Source organism: Neophocaena asiaeorientalis, unplaced genomic scaffold (genome assembly GCF_003031525.2).
Source record: "Neophocaena asiaeorientalis asiaeorientalis breed wild unplaced genomic scaffold, Neophocaena_asiaeorientalis_V1.1 scaffold136, whole genome shotgun sequence".
NCBI lineage: Eukaryota > Metazoa > Chordata > Mammalia > Artiodactyla > Phocoenidae > Neophocaena > Neophocaena asiaeorientalis.
This window is the reverse complement of record NW_020185333.1, coordinates 1,928,177-1,951,064: the sequence shown is the minus strand read 5'-3', so window position 1 is coordinate 1,951,064 and position 22,888 is coordinate 1,928,177. Positions and strand designations below refer to the sequence as shown.

The window sequence follows — 22,888 nt, the reverse complement described above, 5'->3', positions numbered from 1 at the left end:
TTTTGTAAAAATCAGTTAAGTTCAGAATCAGATAAGATCGATTCTTTGACGTCTAACTTCCTCAAGAAATTAAATTAGGTAAATTGAAATTTTTACTGATATGTGGATATCAGCTAGTATTCTTCCATGTGTGGTCTCAAAAAAGTTTTTTTTCATATCAATACAAGATAACTAAAACAAAAAGGCACATCTGCTCTTAGTGAAACTGATATACCTAAAAACTGACATCACTACTGAGTATGTATTATATAATACAATCCTTCTTCTTTTAAGACAAAGATAGATGGTCTAATTAATCTTTTTAAATTTAACATATATGTAACAAATAAACTTAATTTCCTGTGCTATTCAATTATTTATTACTCTAAAACTAGCTATGATATTTAAGAAATTTACCAACTTCTTTTCCAAGTATGTTCATTCATAAGGATAATATATAATCAAAACTCAACTTCACATGATAGCTACTGACAACAAAAACAGACTTTTAATTAGGTAAACTAAACATAAGGGTCACTTTTGAAAAATTTATTCTCCTACCTTACAAAATATCAGATCAAATTCATTAAAAAGTATGATTCACTTCTCCCTGAGCACGGTTACCAAAAACAGAGAGCAAACAGGAATAATGGGGAAAAGGAGGAGGAAGAGAAGACAAAAAAGAGATGTGGACTAGAACAAGGGGGGAAATTAAGTTGAGAAGAAGAAAGAAAAGAAGAATCAAGTCCCCTCCATAACTAAGGCTGTAGCCAGCTAGCACTCTTCTGCCCATTCATACTTGCATGTCCTGTTCCTCTTTGTCTAATGAATTAACACGCTCTTGAAGTATGTTCTCCTGTTTCTCAAAATTCTTCAGGAGAAGCATTTCTTGAAATAATGTGACATGGTGCAGGTCAGATAATTTCATCTGAGTATCTAGTTTCAGTTTCTGATGTCTCAGGAGACGGAGTTCTGCATCAAAAGTGACAATCAGTTCTTTGATCTGAGGTGGAAAAAGATTTGAGGGTATGTTAGAAGTTTAAAACAGGTACATGCATTTTAAAAACTATCCAACAATACTGATTTGTTTGGGTAAAAGTATTTTCTTATTATGCCCTTATTATGGATGGAGAATTACAACGGTGGGTGGGTGGGGCACATGGGTGTGTATACAGTCTCATAATTTAATTTATGTACATTGAATACCATTGATGAACTGGTTTATTAAGTGGTAGGTATTCTGTAACTGCAGTCCTTCGAACTGTTTCTTCACCATTGATTAAACCATTGATCAAGAATGTCCTTAGGGCTCCCCTGGTGGCGCAGTGGTTGAGAGTCTGCTTGCCGATGCAGGGGACATGGGTTCGTGCCCTGGTCTGGGGGGATCCCACATGCCGCGGAGCGGCTGGGCCCGTGAGCCATGGCTGCTGGGCCTGCGCGTCCAGAGCCTGTGCTCCGCAATTGGAGAGGCTGCAGTAGTGAGAGGCCCGCGTACCGCAAAAAAAAAGAATGTCCTTCTTGGAGCTTCCCTGGTGGCGCAGTGGTTGGGAGTCCGCCTGCCGATGCAGGGGACACGGGTTCATGCCCCGGTCTGGGAAGATCCCACATGCTGCGGAGCGGCTGGGGCCATGAGCCATGGCCGCTGAGCCTGTGCATCCGGAGCCTGTGCTCCGCAAAGGGAGAGGCCACAACAGTGAGAGGCCTGTGTACCACAAAAGAAAAAAAGAATGTCCTTCTTGCTGGTTTAAATCAGAGACTGTGAGCTCTTTCTGGGTAGTATTGTGTCTGTCTCCACTCTATCCCCATGGTATCTCTACACTGCCCTTCACACAGTAAGCACTAAAATAATATTTTCCTCACCTTCTTATTTTGAAAAGTTTCAAATCTACAGAACAGTAAATATTTTTAAACTGATAAATATAATTGCGGAGCCACAAGAAACCTGTACAATCTTCTTGGTTTATTTACAGATGAAGAAATTGAGACTAAAAGTGACTTCCCTGAGATCAAATTTGTTACAGAGCTTGGATAAGAACCCAAATATCGGGCTTCCCTGGTGACGCAGTGGTTGAGAATCTGCCTGCCAACGCAGGGGACACGGGTTCAAGCCCTGGTCTGGGAAGATCCCACATGCCGTGGAGCAGCTAGGCCCGTGAGCCACAACTACTGAGCCTACGCTTCTGGAGCCTGTGCTCCTCAACAAGAGAGGCCGCGATAGTGAGAGGCCCGCATACCACGATGAAGAGTGGCCCCCGCTTGCTGCAACTAGAGAAAGCCCTCGCACAGAAACGAAGACCCAACACAGACAAAAATTAAAATAAAAAAAAATAATAAAAAAATAAAAAAAGAACCCAAATATCTCATGTCCTGGTCTAGACTTTATTCCACTGCAATTTCAAATGATTTTAAATCCTCAATTTTACTTTGATTTTGACACAGCGTCTCCCTTGCCCCATCACAAAGGAGATGAAGAGATCAACAGAGAGCCCAAAGAGCTGATTCTCCCAATGAAACTAGTACACCAGGAAAAAGACAAACCATTCCATGTTTTTCATTAGGCTGTACTTGAATGGGGAGCCTCGACTATCAAATGCCTATAAGGAGTGAGGGCTCAGCCTGGGGCTGAGAAAGAGGAAGATATCTGTGGGTTTGGGTCTGTGAAACTGCTGGAGAATTTCAGAGAGCTAAAAAGCAAAAACAAAAAAACCCAACAAACCAAGGAGAAGAAAAATTAAACTTTTAATGTATGCCTGTAGACTAAGTGGGTTCCACTTTAATGCTTGTTCAACAAATTTGAATTATTTTTAACTTTCTTTGGAGGAAGCACTATGTTTTCTTCAGTGCAACACCATTCTGCAACTATACCACATAGGTGTCCAAGGTTGTAAGGGTTATGCTTGTTTTATTCTCACTATCCCTCATAGCTTGTAAGCTGTATAGGATAGAGAATGTGTATGACTTGACAATTGTTTCATCCCTACTACCTAGCTAGCACTGTTTCTGCACATAGAATGTCCAATAAATATTTGTTAAATTAATAGTTAAAATTAAATCAATTAAAACTTTTTACTGAATATCTACTATATGTCTTGCATTGTCCTAGACACTTCAGGGGAATCCTAGAATTGTATCTAATGAAACAGAGACTAAAAAAAAAATAGAAAAAAATCAATGAAACTAAAGCTGGTTCTTTGAAAAGACAAACAAAATTGATAAACCTTTATCCAAACTCACCAAGAAAAAAAGGCAGAGGGCCCAAACGAATAAAATCAGAAATGAAAAAGGGAAGTTAAAACTGACACCACAGAAATACAAAAGGTCATAGGAGACTACTACTAACAGCTATATAACAACAAAATGGACAACCTAGAAGAAATGGACAAATTCTTAGAAATGTACAATCTCCCAAAACGAAACCAGGAAGAAATAGAAAATTGAACAGACCAATTACCAGTACTGAAATTGAATCAGTGTTTTTAAAAACTCCCAACAAACGAAAGTCCAGGACCAGAGAGCTTCACAGATGAATTCTACCAAACATTTAGAGAAGTGTTAACAGCTATCCTTCTAAAACTATTCCAAAAACATTGCAGAGGAAGGAACACTTCCAAACTCATTCTGTGAGTCCAGTATCACCCTCATACCAAAACCAGGCAAAGATATCACACAAAAAAGAACATTACAGGCCAATGTCACTGATGAACATACATGCAAAAGTCCTTAACAAAATATTAGCAAACTGATTCCAGCAATACATTAAATAATCATACAGTATGATCAAGTGGGATTTATTCCAAGGATGCAAGGATAATTCAATATCCACAAATCAATGTGATACACCACATTAACAAATTGAAAAATAAAAAACAGATGATTATCTCAATAGATGCAGAAAAACTTTTGACAAAATTCAACATCCATTTACGATAAAAACTCTCCAGAAAGTGAGCATAGAGGGAACATACCTCAACATAATAAAGGCCATATATGACAAACCCATAGCTAACACATTATTGACTGGGGGATCTTTGCAGAAACTAATGCCTGTGGCCATAATATGCCTCTGGTCAAAAATGTGTTAAAGGTGAAAAGCTAAAAGCATTTCCTCTAAGATCAGGAAGAGGACAAGGATGCCCACTCTTGCCACTTTTATTCAACATAGTATTGGAAGTCCTACCCACAGCAATCAGACAAGAAAAAGAAATAAAAGGAATCCAAATTGGAAAAGAAGAAGCAAAACTGTCCTTGTTTGCAGATGACATGATACTATGCATAGAAAATCCTAAAGACACCACCAGAAAACTACTAGAGCTCATCCATGAATTTAGTAAAGTTGCAGGATACAAAATTAATATACAGAAATCTGTTTCATTTCTATACACTAACAAGGAACTAGCAGAAAGAGAAATTAAGGAAACAATCCCATTTATCATCACATCAAAAAGAATAAAATACCTAGAAATAAATCTACCTAGGGAGGTAAAAGACCTATACTTGGAAAACTATAAGAAACTGATAAAAGAAATTGAAGATCACACAAACAGATGGCAAGATATACTGTGTTCTTGGATTGGAAGAATCAATATTGTTAAAATTACCATACTACCCAAGGCAATCTATAGATTCAATGCAATCCCTATCAAAATACCAATAGCATTTTTCACAGAACTAGAACAAAAACATTTTTGTGTGAAAACACAAAAGACCTCAAATAGCCAAAATAATCTCAAGTAAGAAAAATGGAGCTGGAGGAATTATGCTCCTTGACTTCAAGACCATACTACAAAGCTACAATGATCAAAACAGTATGATACTGGCACAAAAACAGACACATCAATCAGTGAAACAGAATAGAGAGCCCAGAAATAAACTCATGCACCTATGGTCAATTAATCTATGACAAAGGAGGCAAAAATATACAATGGAGAAAAGACAGCCCCTTCAATAAGTGGTTCTGGGAAAATAGGACAGCTACATGTAAAAGAATAAACTTAGAACATCCTCTAACACCATACACAAAAATAAACTCAAAATGGATTAAAGACCTAAATGTAAAGCTGGGAAACCATAAAATTCCTGGAGAAAAACATAAGCAGAACATTCTTTGACATAAATCATAGCAATTTTTTTTGGATCTGTCTCCTAAAGCAAACAAAAGCAAAAATAAACAAATGAGACCTAATTAAACTTAAAAGTTTTCAGACAGCAAAGGGAACCATCAACAAAATGAAAAGACAATCTACTGAATGGGAGAAAATACTGGCAAGTGATATGACTGACAAGGGGTTAATATCCAACATATATAAACAGCTCATACAATTCAACATCAAAAAACAAACAAACAGTCTGATTAAAAAATGGGCAGAAGACCTGAATAGACATTTTTCCAAAGAAGAAACGCAGGTGGCCAAAAGGAACATGAAAAGATGCTCAACATAGCCAGTCATTAGGGAAATGCAAATCAAAACCACAATGAGATAATCACCTCACACCTGTCAGAATGGCTATCATTAAAACACACACACACACAAATAACAAATTTTGGCAAGAATGTGGAGAAAAGGGAACACTCACACACTGTTGTTGGGAATGTAAATTGGTGTAGCCCTGTGGAAAACAGTAGGGAGGTTTCTCAAAAAACTGAAAATAGAACTACCTTATGACCCAGCAATTCCACTCCTGGGTATATATCCAAAAAACCCAAAAACACTAATTCAAAAAGCTATGTGCACCCCAATGTTCACAGCAGCGTTATTTACAAGATATTGCAAAGATATGGAAGCAACCTAGGTGTCCATCAACAGATGAATGGAAAAATATGTGGTACATATATACAATGGAATATTACTCAGCCGTAAAGAAGAATGAAAATTTGCCATTTGCAACAACATGGATGGACCTGGGGGATATTTTGGGTAGTGAAGTAAGTCATCCAGGTTAAGACAAATATTATAGAATAGCAGTTATATGCGGAATCTAAAAAAAAATAAAACTAGTGAATATAACAAAAAGAAAGAGACTCACAGATATAGGGAACAAACTAGTGGTTACCAGTGGGAAGAGGGAAGGAGGGAGGAACAATATAAGGGTAGGGGATTAACAGGTACAAACTATTATGTATAAAATAAGCTGCAATGAACTAACACACCATTGTAAAGCAATTATACTCCAATAAAGATGTTAAAAAAAATAAGCTACAATGATATATTGTACAACACAGCATATTTTATAATAACTACAAATGGAGTATAACCTTTAAAAATTGTAGATCACTATATTATACATGTGTAACATGTAATATTGTACATCGACTATACTTCAATTAAAAATTTGTAAGACAAAACTAACACATATAAAACAGCAAGAAAAATAAGTACAAAACCTAAGATGCTGATTATAAGTGCAAATGGAGTTTAGAAGAAAGGAGAGTATGTAGTGTGGGCAGAAGATTCTGGAGAAGGCTTGGAAGTGAGCTGAGTTTTGAATGATGACAACTTTGGAAGAAGTCATTGTAGGTAGAAGGAAATAGCGAAGAAAAAAGCACAGATATGAAACTCAGAAGTGGGGTGGTAAGTGTGGAGAAACAGAAAGAGTGAGAAAATAGCGCTGGAAGAAGTAGGGATAATGGGTGAAGAATAAGTTTGGGGAGTAATAGGTGCTGCTTTCAGACACACTGAGGAAGGGGACTCTATACGGCTGGCAGGAGGGAACTTCCATCCAGGAAAGGACCTTTTCCTTCCATATTCAGAGCACCTCCTGCACACAACTGGCCCCAGCCTGGTCCTGATTTTCTTACAAATAAAAATATTTGCCATTCCAGCTCCAGAATAATTCTGAAGCTAGTCATTACCATGAACACTCTCACTAAAGGGGCAAATCACACATTAGAGAAAGAGCAGGGGGTGAAAAGCAGAGGGTGCCCCGTTTTCACCGGAAGGTTTTTAGTTATGCTCCATCCATCATCTGAAGGCTGCTTCATCACTTCTCCTTTACCATGACTTTAGTTAGATACCAATTAACATGGATTTGCCCTTAATTCTTAGCTTTCCAAAAAGAAAAAAGTTGAAAAGCTCCAAAGTTCTGAGCAGAGCACAATGATTTTCAGAAGACCAGGGATGGGGAGAAAGCCAAGCCATCGGTGAGTTGTGGGCTGGTCAGGGTTTGGGGAAGATTAAGGTAGAGAAATTAAAAATAATTTTAATTATTTTAAATTAAATTATAATTTAATTTTAATTATCCTGCTCTTCTCTCTTTCAGCTTTAAATAAGCAGTCTCATTTCTTACCCTGTTGATCAAATACTGTTGCATGTACAAGTGTTTAATCTCATCCCTCTTCATAATCTCCAGCTCCACTTCAGTTGGATCTGTTCTTTCAAATTCCACGAACTTTGGAATATCTAGATTGAATGCTGATGCTTTTGATGATCTAGACAATGAATCACTTGTCGTCAAATCCCCATCCTTTCCAGAAGAGAGTCTGAGGAAGCTTCCAGCTGAGCCTGCAGACGCTGCCTTTTCCACTCGAGGGGCCGTTTCAGCCTGATTTTTCATCTGCTGCCGCTTAAAAGCTAGGAGGGTTTCCTCATCATACTGAAATCTCTTTTCTGGAACTTCTTCTGGGTATATCTGAGGGATTTGGGGAATGGGGATGTGCTTGGATACGTGAAGAGTCGACTGAATGTTCTTCAGTTCTTGCACCAGGCACTGTATTTCCTCGATGACAGCCGCTTTAAGGTCTCGAAGAGAGACAATGCACTTGTTCATGTGCATTTTCTTTGCATAGGCCTGATAAAAAGAACAGGAAGAAAGCAAAATGACAACCTGCTCACAAAGGGCGGCTTGAAATACAATTTGCTTTTGTCCCTTGACTGGAATGCCTAGCAAAAATTCAAGATAAAAATTTATCTGATCATTCCTGTTCGCTACTAAGTTATTTTCTCTAGTTTTTAGGCTTTTCCCCATTTCACCTCTCCATAAGAGGAAGACAGTCTGGATGTGACCTCTGGTGTCCCCCAGCTGGCTTCTAGGGCTGAGCTCCCCCATCCTCCTTCCACCACTCAATGGAAGTCCTTCCTGAGCCCTGTACTCAGCCAGATCCCAGGGAAGGGAAGGCCATTCTTTGGTCAGGAGCACACAGTAACCATCCTTCCCTGATGAAAACTCAAATCCTATTGGCTTAGACTCACTTAGGGTTGCCCATCTCGGGCCACTTTAGCCTGTTGTCATTCTGTATTTTGGCCACATTCTTTCTGTTACTCCTTGTGCAGGCAAGGTAACGATCCTGAATTCCAGTACCATGTCACACTAAGAGGTTCCTGGACTCTTCCTTGGTTCCTTCTCCACTCATCCGAGCCCAGCTATGCCCCTGCCTCCAGTCACAGGTGCAAAACAGGCCCACTTCTCCCTCACTGCCAGCTCTTTCCCCAGGCTGTGTTTCCTAAGTGCCCTGACCAGAGCCTCCAGTCACATGCAACCCTGCTCCTGGTGTGCAGTTAGGCAACTAGACAGCCCAAAGGCTGTTAAGAGTAACTTTGCAGGGGCTTCCCTGGTGGCTCAGTGGTTGAGAGTCCACCTGTCGATGCAGGGGACACGGGTTCGTGCCCTGGTTCGGGAAGATCCCACATGCCACGGAGCGGCTGGGCCCGTGAGCCATGGCCGCTGAGCCTGGTGTGCGGAGCCTGTGCTCCGCAACGGGAGAGGCCACAACAGTGAGAGGCCCGCATAATGCAAAAAAAAAAAAAAAGAGTAACTTTGCATAAATATACAAGTTAAGAAAAATAAAAGATCGAAAGGCATTTCTTCAAGTCGTCTTACAAAACTTACCTGTATATTTACTATCTACTGTAACAAAATAGAGGAGATGTTTTACATACTTAAGAACAAACCTTTAAAGCATTAGGGTTTAAACTCAAAATCCAGCCCTTGGGTGAGTGGGGGACCACTTCTGAAGTACCTGGAGGACCGAGAATTAAGTGGAGAACAAATCCAAACCAGCCTGGTGGCTGTAAGGCCTACCTCTTTTAGGAGCCCAATTTACATACCAAGCCTCTCTTTCTAATTTTCCAAATACCACACACCTAAACACTAGCCACGGATGGGGGAGGTGGGGGAGGAGGCGGTGGTGGGGGGAATGTATAATACACAACTTCTAAAATGCTTGATACTTTTCAGTGACTTTGAACTTAACCATGATAAGCATGACTGTTTATTGACTTTGACCATTACTTTAACCCTATGAAGAAGACTAGACATGTCTTGTATTACTGTTGTTCATTGGCAGTAATACCTTTTTTTGTTTAAACAGACAATACAACTGAGGCTTAGGGAGAGTTACATGACTATCCAAGTTCATATAACTATTAAGTGGCAGAGACTGGAACGGAACTCTGATCTTCTGACCAGTAGAATTGTGTGCTTTGCATTATTTAATGCTGTCATTTTAATAAAATAGATTTCAGTACAATGCAGTTCCATTCAAGACATCACACCTGTCCATCACCTCTACCTGGACTATGAAATTTCAGGTGGGATGACTGGCAAATTGTGATCAAAAGAACATTTGTCTATGACAATGGATGAAACATGACAGTTGAAACAAGAATTGCCTTAGACAAACAGATAGAAAAACAATCCAAACGGTCACTAATAAAATGTTCAAGATGTCCATTTGATCAGAAAGTTATAGGTATGAGCTGTGAAAATTTACTTGTGGCTATGAATCGCCATACCAGGATCTTTGTAGTGCTGGCATGTACAGCATCTTTGGTGAAACAGAAAAGACGCTCCTTCCTCAAGACACTTTATACTCCCATTTGTCAGAAAATTATAAAATATTCAAACATGCTCTATCTGTGGTATGATTGGCACTCTTTTCAATGTGATGCCTTGAAATGGGCAACCTGCACAGCCATACTAGGTGGCCGTATACAAAATTCTCCTCAAAATGGTAGTTCAGATGCCTTCTGAGCCTCTAAGTGTGAAAAGTCACTTGTCAATTCAAAGCAAGGAATTACTATGACAGGGAGAGGAAACTTTAGGATGAAAACAGGTATGAGAAATCAGGATGATTAGAAGCAGTTTGGGGAAATGCAGAGAGAATCAAAAAGGAACATAGTAATTGCTCAGTATTGAGTCACCTACAAAAGTTTGGAAGTCCTTCAAACAAAGGCTAAATACAGTGGTCTATTTTCCTAAGTCTTGGTGGTCCACAGCAGCCAAAAACAATAGCCAACAAGGATGTGTTTGAATTTCAGAGATTCAAAGTTTATAAAATATAATGCCTTCACTCATGAAACTGGTATTGAACCAAGTAATTAATTTGAAGGCTGGTTCTGCCATGTTAACTAAATAGTCATGAATAAATCTCTTATCTTTGGGACTCAATTACCTCATTTGTAAAAAGGGGCATTATTCTAGATAATTATGAAGGCCTTTTCCAAGTCTAAGTTTCTATGACTATATATCTTTATGGACCAGCTAACAAAATAGGTGGCATCAGCAGAATTCAATTGAAAAAAAAAAAAAAAAATCCAGGGTGTGTGCCTCATTGTCATGGAAGCTATGGGTAAATACCATAGAGTCAAGGTATCCCAGTTCCTCTTCCTTCTTCGCAGCATTTACTCTCATGTGTTCAGGTATCTTATAGTCTGGGGCTGTTTTCAAATTGAAGTCTCCCATATACAACTGGGCCTCTTTGATGGCTTGAACATCTTTGGGATCTTCATAGTCATCATCAGGTTTACTCTTGTACCTATCAGAAAAACAGAAAACTCAGCCATAAACGTGACAATAAACTCTAATTTGTCTACTTTAGGCATATAGTCAAATTTAATCATGAAGCAAAAGCATAATTCTGAGTCTGTGGTGCTGCCTTTTCCTATAGAGCCCAAGATTTTTTTTATGTTAATGGCTATTTTTAAAGCAACTCAAGCAAAATAATAAGTAATAAATAAAAACTAATCAACTAGATGGTGCTGAAATAATCTGAATCATTCTTAGGCTTTGGTTAACTTCAAAGTAATTTAGATCAACACTGTTATTTATTCCCTCAATAGAAATTACGCTTTGGATACAGGTTTGTTGGGGTTTTTTTAATCACTAAAATGTTAAAGTTTTTAAAAAACATAAATGATTGTCATAAAGTTTGTCATAACATTTTCAAAAAAAGGCATGTGATTCAAAATGATAGCATGAGTATATATGTATTTACCTCCCTCTCTTTTCTCACATTCCATGGAAATGGCACTGTGGGGTGTCAAAGGAAGTAAATCACTAGGAAAGCTGAGAATGGGATAGAAAACTATGAGAAAACTAGTGATAGAGATACATTTCTAGAAGACAGAAAGAAGATGAAATTGTATTAATGGATAAACCAGACCAATGAAAACTCTAGTCCCAGATACCCCCAGGAAAAGGCTATAAAGAGAATTGGATTGGGTCTTCTTGATAGAGTTCCTAGGAGGCTCCAAGCAAAGATGGAGCAGGTATGGAGCAGGGAATGCTAGACATTATTTGGTAAAATTAATTAGAGCATTGAAAAGGAATGCCTGAACCAGTTGAGCCCTCCCAGCTTTCCCATCTACACACATGCAAGGCAGTAGCAACCTTATACATAAACTAAAACTGAAGTACTAATCTCTACAGAAACTGACCTCTCTGCTTGGGAAATACTAAGGTAGTTATGTTATGGGTTGGCACCCCACTGGAGGGGATCTTCATTGGGAGACCCTAACCTACCTAATTCTTTAAAGTGAAGCCTGTCTGTCAACATGAGCATATAGCTTCAGTCAGCCCTTTAGGGGAAAACAAACATGCGTATAGCAAAGGAAACACATGCCATCTAATGTATTAACTGACAATTGTTCATTTGTGTATAACAGCACTAAAAGGAAAGATTAATATTTTTAATGAAAGGAAAGGAAAGAAAGGAAAGGAAGGAAAGGAAGAAACAAAATACTTCTGCTCTTGCCATGTGAGAGAAACACAGCCCATAATTATCCTCATGCTACAAATAACTAGAATTGAACAAAAATATATAAAACAACTATGTTCAGACATTGAATGATAAGCAGCACAGGACTGTAATTCCTGAGAAAAGTGAAAAAAAATAAGTAATCCTTACTGTCTCCTAGTTTCTGCATGGAGGAAATTACCATACTATGGAGTAGGGTTGGAATCCCAGAAATCAGATTTCACAGAGGCCAGAATGGCTAGAATTTTGTGGTAAAGACTATCAGAGCTACACAAAGAAATCTATATAGGGCTCTCTTGAGTTTTTGGATAAGTATTAATTTGTACACTTGTAATGTGAAACACCATGAAGGTGAACAAAGAACATCTGGGGAAAGTCAAATACTGGGAAGCTGTAAGACAACTAATTCTCATAGTTTACACATGGCTGGGACTCACTTATGATCCCACCAGCTAAAGAGACCTTGTTAAATGTAGAAGACATTCAGTAGAAACCCCAAAAGAGTCATGCCTTCACAGTAGGAGAAACAGAAGATTTAGACAATATTATCAATCACCTTGTCCTCATTGACACGTATGGAACAGTACACCCAAGAATACAAGAATACACACTCTTTTTCAAGCACACATTGAACTTTAACTAAGAGACTATATGCAGGCCTATACAATTTCCAATAAATTTAAAAGAATTTAAATCACACAGACTATTTTGTATGACCACAAAAAATTAAATTAGAAATCAAACAGAAAGATATTTTTTAAACCTCAAAATATTTGGAAACTAAACAGCATATTTTAAAATAAACCACAAGTCAAGGAAGAAATCACAAGAGATACTAGAAAATATTTTGGACTGAAGAATAATGAAAATATATCAAAACTAGTGGAATGCAGCACAGGGCTTAGAGGGAAAATTTTACTTTAAATACTTACATTAGAAGAAAAGTATAAAATCAAGGTTTACACCTTAAACTTAAACCTCAACAAGAAAGGAGTTAATTAAACCCAATTAAACTAGAATGAAGGAAATGATATAGAACAGAAATCAATGACATAGAAATCAGACAAACAATATATATTTTTTAATCTATAACCAAAAGCCAGTTGCTTAAAAAAATTAATAAAATTGATAAACCTCTCACTGGAATGATCAAGAAAGAGAGAAGATACAAATTAACTATGTCAAAAATAAAAGAGGACAGGGCTTCCCTGGTGGCGCAGTGGTTGAGAGTCTGCCTGCCGATGCAGGGGACATGGGTTCGTGCCCCGGTCCAGGAAGATCCCACATGCCATGGCAGCGGCTGGGCCCGTGAGCCATGGCCGCTGAGCCTGCGCGTCCGGAGCCTGTGCTCCACAATGGGAGAGGCCACAGCAGTGAGAGGCCCACGTATCGCAAAAAAAAATAAAATAAAATAAAAGAGGACAACACAACAGATACTACAGAAATTAAAATAATAATAAGGGAATAGTATTGTATGAACTATATTATGCCAATAAATCTGATGAAATGCACAAATTCCTTGAAAGACACAAATTACCAAAACTGACCCAAGAAGAAATGGAAGATCTGAATAGCACTATAATAATTTAAAGTTTGAGTTTATAATTTATAACCTTCCTTCAAAGAATACTCCAGGTCCAGATGGCTTTACTGATAAATATTATCAAATATTTAAGGAAGAAATAATACCAAGCCTAAACAAAGTCTTTTAGAAAACAGAAAAGAAAAACTTCAACTCTTTTTATGAAACCACTGTCATCCTGATAACAACCCAGAGAAGACATTGCATAAAAATAAAACTAGAAAACAATATTCTTCATTAATAAGATACAAAAGTCCTTAACAAATTACTAGCAAATCAAATCCAGCAAAACATTTTTTGAAAATATCAAGTCTATTTTATTTTTCTGTTTCATTGAGATATAATTGACGTACAATATTGTATTAGTTTAAGGCATACAACATAATGATTTGATATGTGTATATACTGCAAAACATTTACCACAATAAATTTAGTTAACATCTATTACCACACACTGTTACAATTTTTTCCTTATGCTGAGAATTATTAAGATTGACTCTCTCAGCTCAAATACACAAAACAGTATTGTTAATAGTCCCATGCGGTAAGTTACATTCCCAGAACTTATTTCTTATAACTGCAAGTTTGTATTTTTGACCACTTTTACCCATTGCTCCCATCCCCACCTAACACCCCTTGCCTCTAGCAACCACCAATCTGTTCTGTTTCAATAAGGTCAGATTTTTTTAGATTCTACATACAAGTGAGATCACATAGTATTTATCTTTCTCTGTCAAACTTGTTTCACTTAGTATAATGCCCTCAAGGTCCATTTGTGTTGTCACAAATGGACTGCTTTCTTTTTTTATAGCTAAATAATATTCTGTTGTACAGTATATATGTGCTACAACTTTTTAAAATCCATTCATCCATCAGTGGAGATTTAGGTTGTTTTCCTGTCTTGGCTATTACGAATACAATGAATATGGGGGTACAGATATCTCTAATGACTTTATCTCCCTTGTATATATAACCAGGAGTGGAATTGCTGGATTATATGGTAGTTCTATTTTTAATTTTTTGAGGAATCCCCACACTGTTTTCCATAATGGCTACACCAACTTATGTTCCCACCGACAGTGCACAAGGATTCTCTTTTCTCCACATCCTCACCAACACTTGTTATCTCTTGTCCTTTGGATGACAGACATTCTAACAGGTGTGAAATGGTATTTCATTGTGGGTTTGATTCGCATTTCCCTGATGATTAGTGATGCTGAACACTTTCACATACCTATTGGCCATCTGTATGCCTTCTTTGGAAAAATGTCTATTCAGTTCCTCTGTCCATTTTTAAAAAATTTTATTTGCTATTGAGTTGTACGAGTTCTTTATACATTTTGGATATTAACTCCTTATCAGATATATGATTGCAAATATTTTCTCCCATTCCATGAGTTGCCTTTTCATTTTGTTGATGGTTTCCTTTGATGTACAGAAGCTTTCTAGTTTAATGTAGTACAGTTATTTACTTCTTGTTTTTATTGCCTTTGATGTTAAATCCAAAAAAAATCATTGCAAGGCTGATGTCATGGAGCTTACCACCTATTTTTTTCTAGAGTTTTATGGTTTCAGGTCTTACATTCAAGTCTTTAATCGATTTTAAGTTTATTTTTTTGTATGGTGTGAGATAGTGATCCAGTTTACCCAACCCCATTTATTGAAGAGACTCTCTTTCCTCATTGCATATTCTTGGCTCCTTTGTCATAAACTGACCATATATGCATGGGTTTATTTCTGAGCTATCTATTCTATTTTATTAGCCTATATATCTCTTCTTATGCCAACACCATACTATTTTGATTGCTACAGCTTTGTAATATAGTTTTGAAATCAGGGAGTGTGATACCTCCAGCTTTGATCTTCTTTCTCAAGATTGCTTTGGTTTTTCAGGGTCTTTGGTTGTTCTGTACAATATTTAGTATTTTTTTCCATTTCTGTGGGAAATGCTATTGGCATTTTGATAGGGGTTGCACTGAATCTGTAGATTGCTTTAGATACTATGGATATTTTAACAATACTATGTCTTCTAGTCCATAAGCACAGAATATCTTTCCATTTATTTGTGTCTTCTTTAATTTCTGTCTCACTGTTCTTATACACTTTGGTGTACAGATATTTTACCTCCTTGGTTAAATTTATTCCTTAGTATTTTATTCTTTCTGATGCAGTTGTAAATTTGATTTCTTTCTTAATTTCTCTTTCTGATAGTTCATAATTGGTGTACAGGAATGCAACTGATTTTTGTGTATTGATTTTGTATCCTGCAACTTTATTGAATTTGTTTATTAGTTCTAATGGTATTTTGGTGGAGTCTTTAAGATTTTCTTTATATAATATGACATCTGCAAACAGAGATGGCTTTACTTCTTCCTTTGGATGCCTTTTATTTCTTTTCTTGCCTAACTACTCTGGCTAGAACTTTCATTCTTATGTGGAACAGAAATAACAATAGTGAGTATCCTTGTCTTGTTCCTGACCTTAGAGGGAAAGCTTTCAGCTCTTCACCACTGAGTATAATGTTAGCTGTGGGCTTGTCATATATGGCCTTTATTATGTTGAGTTATGTTCCTGCTATATCCAGTGTACTGTGAGTTTTTATTATGAATGGAGGTTGAATTTGGTCAATGCTTTTTCTGCAGCTATTGAAATATGATTTTTATCTTTTGTTAATGTGATATGTCACACTGATTTGTGGATGTTCAATCATCCTTGCATCCCTAGAATAAATCCCACTTGATCATGGTATATTATCCCTTTAATATGTTGTTGAATACAGTTTACTAAATTTGTTGAGGATTTTTGCATCTATGTTCATCAGGGAGACTGAAGCAAAGAAGGGTATGTGCGTGTGACAGAGAGAAAGGGAGACGGAAGCAGAGCGAGCAAGACAGAGTGAGCCAGACAGTACAAAGAGCTAGTAAGCTTTTGAAATCTCCACAGATTAAATTTCCACTGATGCCTGAGCTTGGTGGAGCAGCTCACAGATGATTGAGTAACTACTGTCTAAAGTAAAGCTCATAGAAGAAGCAGAATTCAGTAGCTTCTCCTAAGGCAACACCAGGTTTAGGATTCTGGTCCAAGGTGGTGACATATGAGGTTCCTGAACTCACCATCTCCTACAGATACACCAAATCTACAGCTATTCACGGTATAATTACATCCGAAAGAAGTTCAGAAACTAGCTGAATGATTCCCACACGTTGGTGAATGAAAAAATGCACATATTGAAATGGATCTTGGCACACTCTCAGCCATTGGAGGCCATTAAGAACAAAGATGCCTTGGATAATCACAAAGGTCTAAGAGACAATGAAGATCTCAGGCCAGGCTGAAAGATAAGGCTCATCTCCCATGAGACCAGATGGCTGTACTACTGTAAACTACTGTAAAGAATCTGAAAAAAAGCTACTACACCAAGTAAGCTTAGCAACATCATCAGACTAAAGATAAATATGAGAAAAATCAATTGAGAGGAGTTCCACTTCCAGGAAGATGGAATAGACCCACATTTTTCTATTTTTTCCAGCAAGCAGAAAATAAAAACCCGGGACATTATATATAAAACAAATATAAGAAGATTCTGAAAGGTGAAAAGGAGGTAGGCCACATAAAACCTTGGGACCCAAGGAAGTATATGATGGCAAGTTCTCTGGGTTTTATTTTTGCCTTGTATATCTCAGACTTGGAGCTAAAGAAAACAGTAACTCATGTCATATGATCTGTCAATCCCACTCCTGGACATATATTTGGACAAAATATAATTCAAAAAGATACACGCACCTCTATGTTCATAGCAGCACTATTCACAATAGCTAAGACATGGAAACAACCTAAATGTCCATTGACAGATTAATAGATAAAGACGATGTTGTACACATACGCAATGGCATACTACTCAGCCATAAAAAGAATGAAATAATGCCATTTGCAGCAACATGGGTGGACTTAGAGATTATCATACTAAGTGAAGTTAAGTCAGAAAGAGAAAGACAAATACCATAAGGTATCCCTTAGAAGTGGAATCTAGAATATGACACAAATGAATCTATCTATGAAACAGAAACATACTCACAGACAAAGAGAACAGACTTGTGGTTGTCAAAAGGGAGGGGGCGGGCTTCCCTGGTGTCAAAAAAAAAAAAAAAAAAAAAAAAAAAAAAAAGGGAGGGGGCATTGGGGAGGGAGTGTGGGGTTAGCAGATGCAAACTATTATATATAGAATGGATAAACAACGAGGTCCTACTTGATAGCACAGGGAACTATATTCAATATCTGATGGTGATAAACCATAATGTCTCAAAATATAAAAAAGAATGTATATGTATGTATAACTGAATCACTTTGCTATACAGCAGAAATCAACACAACATTGTAAGTCAACTATGCTTCAATTTAAAAAAGAAAAAAAACAGTAACTCAGAAACACCAGTGTGTTTAGACAACAAAAGCCCAACAAAATCCTGCTCTCTCTAGCTAAAGCATCAAGAAAAGAACAGAATGGCGAGAGAAAAAACTTGTAGACACTAAACTCTCTACTCCAGCCAATACCACAGAAAAAAATATGTGGTGCTACTTCCACCCATGCCAGCAAAGGCCAAGTGGGGAGTCTAAACGTCCTCCATCATCAGGCTTTAACAAGGCAACACAACCCCAACAGAGTGGTGTTAGAGAAAGTGAGTCCTGGGAACCAGGACTTTCATCACCAGTGTGTGGAACAAACCTCCCTACCACAGTGTCAGTGGAGACCCCAAAGGGAATCTGGACTTCCACTCCTGCCTAGAAGTAACAAGGTGATCTACCCCTCCCCCTCCCTGCTGCAGTTGTGTGTGAGGAGCCCTAGTGGAGAGTAATGATTTTCACCATGCTCCACAGTAACAGTGGAAGTCAACTGGAGAGCAAAGTGGTATTAGTGGGAGCCTAGTGGAATCTGGAGCACCAACTTTTGACCAGTGAGTAGCCCCTTCCTTCCTAAGGTGTCAACTGGAGAAGAATGGGTAACCTGGACTTCTATACTCATAATAAGATGGCACTCCTCCTTATCCTGCTGAAATCAGAGAAAGCCAGCTAAAACAGAATGTATAAATAACATCCAGAGTCTCATAATACCCCAAATGTCCAGATTTCAATAAAAAATAATCTGACATACCAAGAATCAGGATGACCTCAACTTGAGTGAGAAAAGACAATTACCAGATACCAAACCCAAGATGACAGAGATGTTAGAATAATCTGACAAGTTTTCAGATTATTGCAGCCATCATAAAGTTCTTCAAAAAATCAGCCATCATAAAGTTCTTCAAAAAATCATTAGGAAGATGCTTGAAACAAGTGAAAAAATAGAAAGTTTCATAAATAAATGTAGGATAACTAAGAACCAAACAGAATCTTTAAAAGAACTGAAAAACATAACAACCAAAAAAAAAAAAAAAAAACTTAATAGATGGGCTCAAAATCAAAATGGAGGAGACAGAGGAAAGAATCAATTAACTTGAAGATACAATAGAAATTACCCAATCTGAATAGCAGAAAGAAAAGATACTAGAAACAAACAAACAACAAACAACAACAGAAAGCAGAGTCTCAGGGATCTAATATTGGTCTCATTGGAGTCCCAGAAGGAAAGGAAAAAAAAGGACAGGTCTTCAAAATAACTATAAGAAATAATGGCTTAAAACCCTCCCAAATTTGGCAAGAGACACAGTATACAGATTCAAGAAGTTAATAAATACCAAAAAAAAAAAATTCAAAGACATACCAAGATACATCAAACTTCTGAAAACTAAAAGAAAATATATTGAGAGCAGCAAGGGAAAAATAACACCTTATATTTATGGGGAAAACAATTTGAATGTCAGCAGATTGATCATAAGAAACGATGGAGGCCAGCAGGAATTTTTCATGTTCTGAAAAAAAGAATGATAAACACAGAATTCTATGTACAGTAAGAATATCCTTCAGAAATAAAGGGGAAATCAAGCCATTCTTAGATCAAATAAAACTAAGAGAATTTGTTACCAGCATACCTACTCTAAAAGAATGGCTAGAGGAAGCTCTCTGAACAGAAATAAATTGATAGAAGGAATCTTGGAACCTCAAGAAGGAAGAAATTATGATGTTAATAGTAAAAATATGGGCAAATACACTTTTCTTCTACTATTGTCTAATTTATGTTTGATGACTGAAGAAAAAACTGTAACTGTCTGATATGGTTCTAAAATGTACATAGAAGAAATATTTATACAATTATATTACAAACAAGGGAAATGAGGAAGGGTGGGTAAAGGGACATAAAGGCAGGTAAGGTTTCTATACTTCAGTCAAGCTGATAAAACGTCAACACTAGCAGAGTGTGATTAGTCATGTATTCATAATGTAATACCTAGAGCAAACACTAAAAAGCTACACAAAATGATGCACTCAAAAACATTACAGATTAATCGTATTGGAACCCTAAAATATTCAAGTAACCACAGGAAAACAAGAAAAAGAAAAATGAAAAATACAGAATAGAAAACAAAATATAAAATTGCAGGTATAAGCCCTAAACATCGATAATTACATTAAGTGTAAATGGTCTAAATATACCCAGTGAAGAACTGAGATTGACAGAGTGAATTTAAAAACACAACCCAACTATATGCTGTCAAAAACACACTGAAGTCAAATGTAGCTATATAAGAAGATTGAAATAAAAGAATGAAAAGTTACACCATCAGTACTGAATGCTTCTCCCCTAAGATCAGGAACAAGTTGTGGACACCACCTCTCCCTATGCTATTTTGACATGGTACTGGCAGTCTTAGCCAGTGCAGTAGGAAAGGAAAAGAAAAGACGAGGCAAACAGATTGGATAAGAAGAAATAAAACTGTCTCTATTCACAGATTACATGATTGTCTACACAAAAAATGCCAAGGAACCTACAAAAATATTCTCAGAACTAATATGACAGTTCAGCAAGGTTACAGAATACCAGATAAACCTACAAAATACAATTTTATTTCTATACCATGAACACATAGGTATCAAAATTTTAAAAAATACCATTTACAATTGACCCCAAAAGTGAAATATCTGTGTGTAAATCTGACAAGATATATATAGGACTTTTATATTAAAAACAACAAAACACTGGTGAAATCAAAGGAGATCTAAGTAAATGTAGAGTCCTACCGTGTCCATGTATTAGAAGACAACATAATAAATACATCATTTCTCCCCAAACTGATATACAGGATTAAAATAATTCCTAAAGAATTTCAGCAAGATTTTTTGGGGGTGAATATATGATTTATATGGAAAGGCAAAATAACTAGAATTGCTAAAATAATTTTGAAAAAGAATAATAAGATGAAAGGAATCAGTTTACCCAATTTCAAGACTTATTACATAGCTACAGTAATCTACAGACACTACGGTATTGGCAAAGGGACAGACATATAGATTAATGGAACAGAAAGCGAACCCAGAAATAGGCCCACACAAATATGCCTAAATAATTTTTTACAAAGGTGCAAAAGCAATTCAATGGAGGAAAGAGAGCCTTTTCAACAAGTGGTGTTAGAGCAATTAGTCATCCACAGGCAAAAAAAAAAAAAGATGAAATTACATCCAAATCCCACATTTTACACATCTTACACAAAAATGAACACCAAAATGGATCACAGACTTAAATGTAAAATGTAAAACTATAAAACCTTTAGAAGAAAAATAGAAGAAAATCTTTGGGACCTATGGCCAGGCAGAGTTCTCAGACCTGATACCAAAAACAGGATTCATAGGAAAAGAAAATTAATAAATTGTCTTCAACCTAATTAAAAACTTTTGCTCTGAAAAAGATCCTGTTAAGGGAATAAAAAGACAAGCCACAGACTAGGAGAAAATATTGCAAATAAAATATCCAACACAGTACTCATGTCTAGAATATACAAAGAACTCTCAAAAGTTAACAGTACAAGATAAACACTGTTATCTGAACATAAGCAAAAGACATGAAGAGATATTTAACCAAAGATATAAAGGTGGAAAACAAATAAATGAAAAGATGTGCTTGTTAAATGAAAGTACCTTTAGAGACTTAAAGATGAAGACCCAAACTATAAGATGTTAGAAGAACGTACGGGAGTAATATCTTCTTAATGTTGGGATAAAAAAGAATTTCTTAATTCTTCAAAATCACTGAATATATTAGTAAAATGAAATTCCTAGACCTGAAACTCAAGGGGTCGCTGAAGGTCCACCACAGTATCACCACCCTGAAAGAGCCACCTAACCTGACTTTAATATCTCTATCGGTTTCTATTTCTTTTAGTTGTTTATTTAAATACCAATTTCAATAAATGTAAAGATTTTAAAAGATATTTTGAGACTCGTTAAAACAAAAGATTTCAGGTAAAAAAAACTTACATTTCCTCCCATTCTTGTTTTCGCTGCTGAATTTTCAGTTGGGCCCTTTCAGCCTTTAATATAAGTTTCCTTGTTTTCTCAATTTGACTTTCCACCATAATTTCACTTAGGGTTTTAGGCCGAAATTTCTTCCCTTTTTCTATGATTGATTCTTCTGGCACACTAATACTCCCACCTGTAAAGAGAATCAACATTTTTTTTCAATCTTTTTGAAACATCAAAATAAAACTTTCAAATATTGTTTTTTAACCTGCCACATTTTAAAAACCCAAGAATATAATGAATCTGTAATATATATTATAATCTGCAGTATATATTAAGCAACTACTATGAATTAAATCCCATAAGTATTTTAGAATACCAAAATAAAGAGATCTAAATCACAATTTTTGCTCCTCCGAACCTTATTAAAAAGTTGGTGAGATAACAATTAGAGAACAAGGTAATGAATAACAGACCACTGACAGATATTGGGAAGCAGGGAAAGAGTGTCTGTAACATGATGATGGGGGAAGGGAAAGGCAAGTGAGTCCTATTTGACATGTATAATTTGAGGTGACATATACCAACTGCAGTGGTCTGTGACCAATCAAAAAACTAGTCAGAAACACACAAGCGTAGAATTTAAAAATTATGGGCTTTATCACAGACACATGAAAAAATGCTCAACATCACTAGTCATTAGGGAAATGCAAATCAAAACCACAATGAGATATCACCTCATACCTGTCAGAATTGCTGTTATCAAAAAGACGACAGGGCTTCCCTGGTGGCGCAGTTTGTGCACTGCTGGTAGGAATGTAAATTAGTGCAGCCACTATAGAAAACAGTATGGGGGTTCCTCAAAAATTAAAAATACAACTACCATATGACCCAGGAATTCCACTTCTGGATATTTTTCCAAAGGGAAAAAACCCCGCTAATTCAAAAAATGTATGTGCCCCTATGTT

General features: G+C 36.7%; 1 protein-coding gene across 1 annotated transcript in view; it reads right to left on the bottom strand.

Moving 5' to 3' along the window:
• CFAP44 (cilia and flagella associated protein 44) overlaps positions 1-22,888 on the bottom strand; it is a 127,246-nt gene that overhangs the window by 20,487 nt on the left and 83,871 nt on the right. The window contains exons 23-26 of the mRNA XM_024735411.1: positions 21,939-22,113; positions 10,552-10,729; positions 7,264-7,764; positions 779-982 (exon numbers count right to left, since the gene is read on the bottom strand). Of these exons, the coding sequence (XP_024591179.1) occupies positions 779-982; positions 7,264-7,764; positions 10,552-10,729; positions 21,939-22,113 (1,058 nt within the window). The remainder of the gene's footprint in view (positions 1-778; positions 983-7,263; positions 7,765-10,551; positions 10,730-21,938; positions 22,114-22,888) is intronic.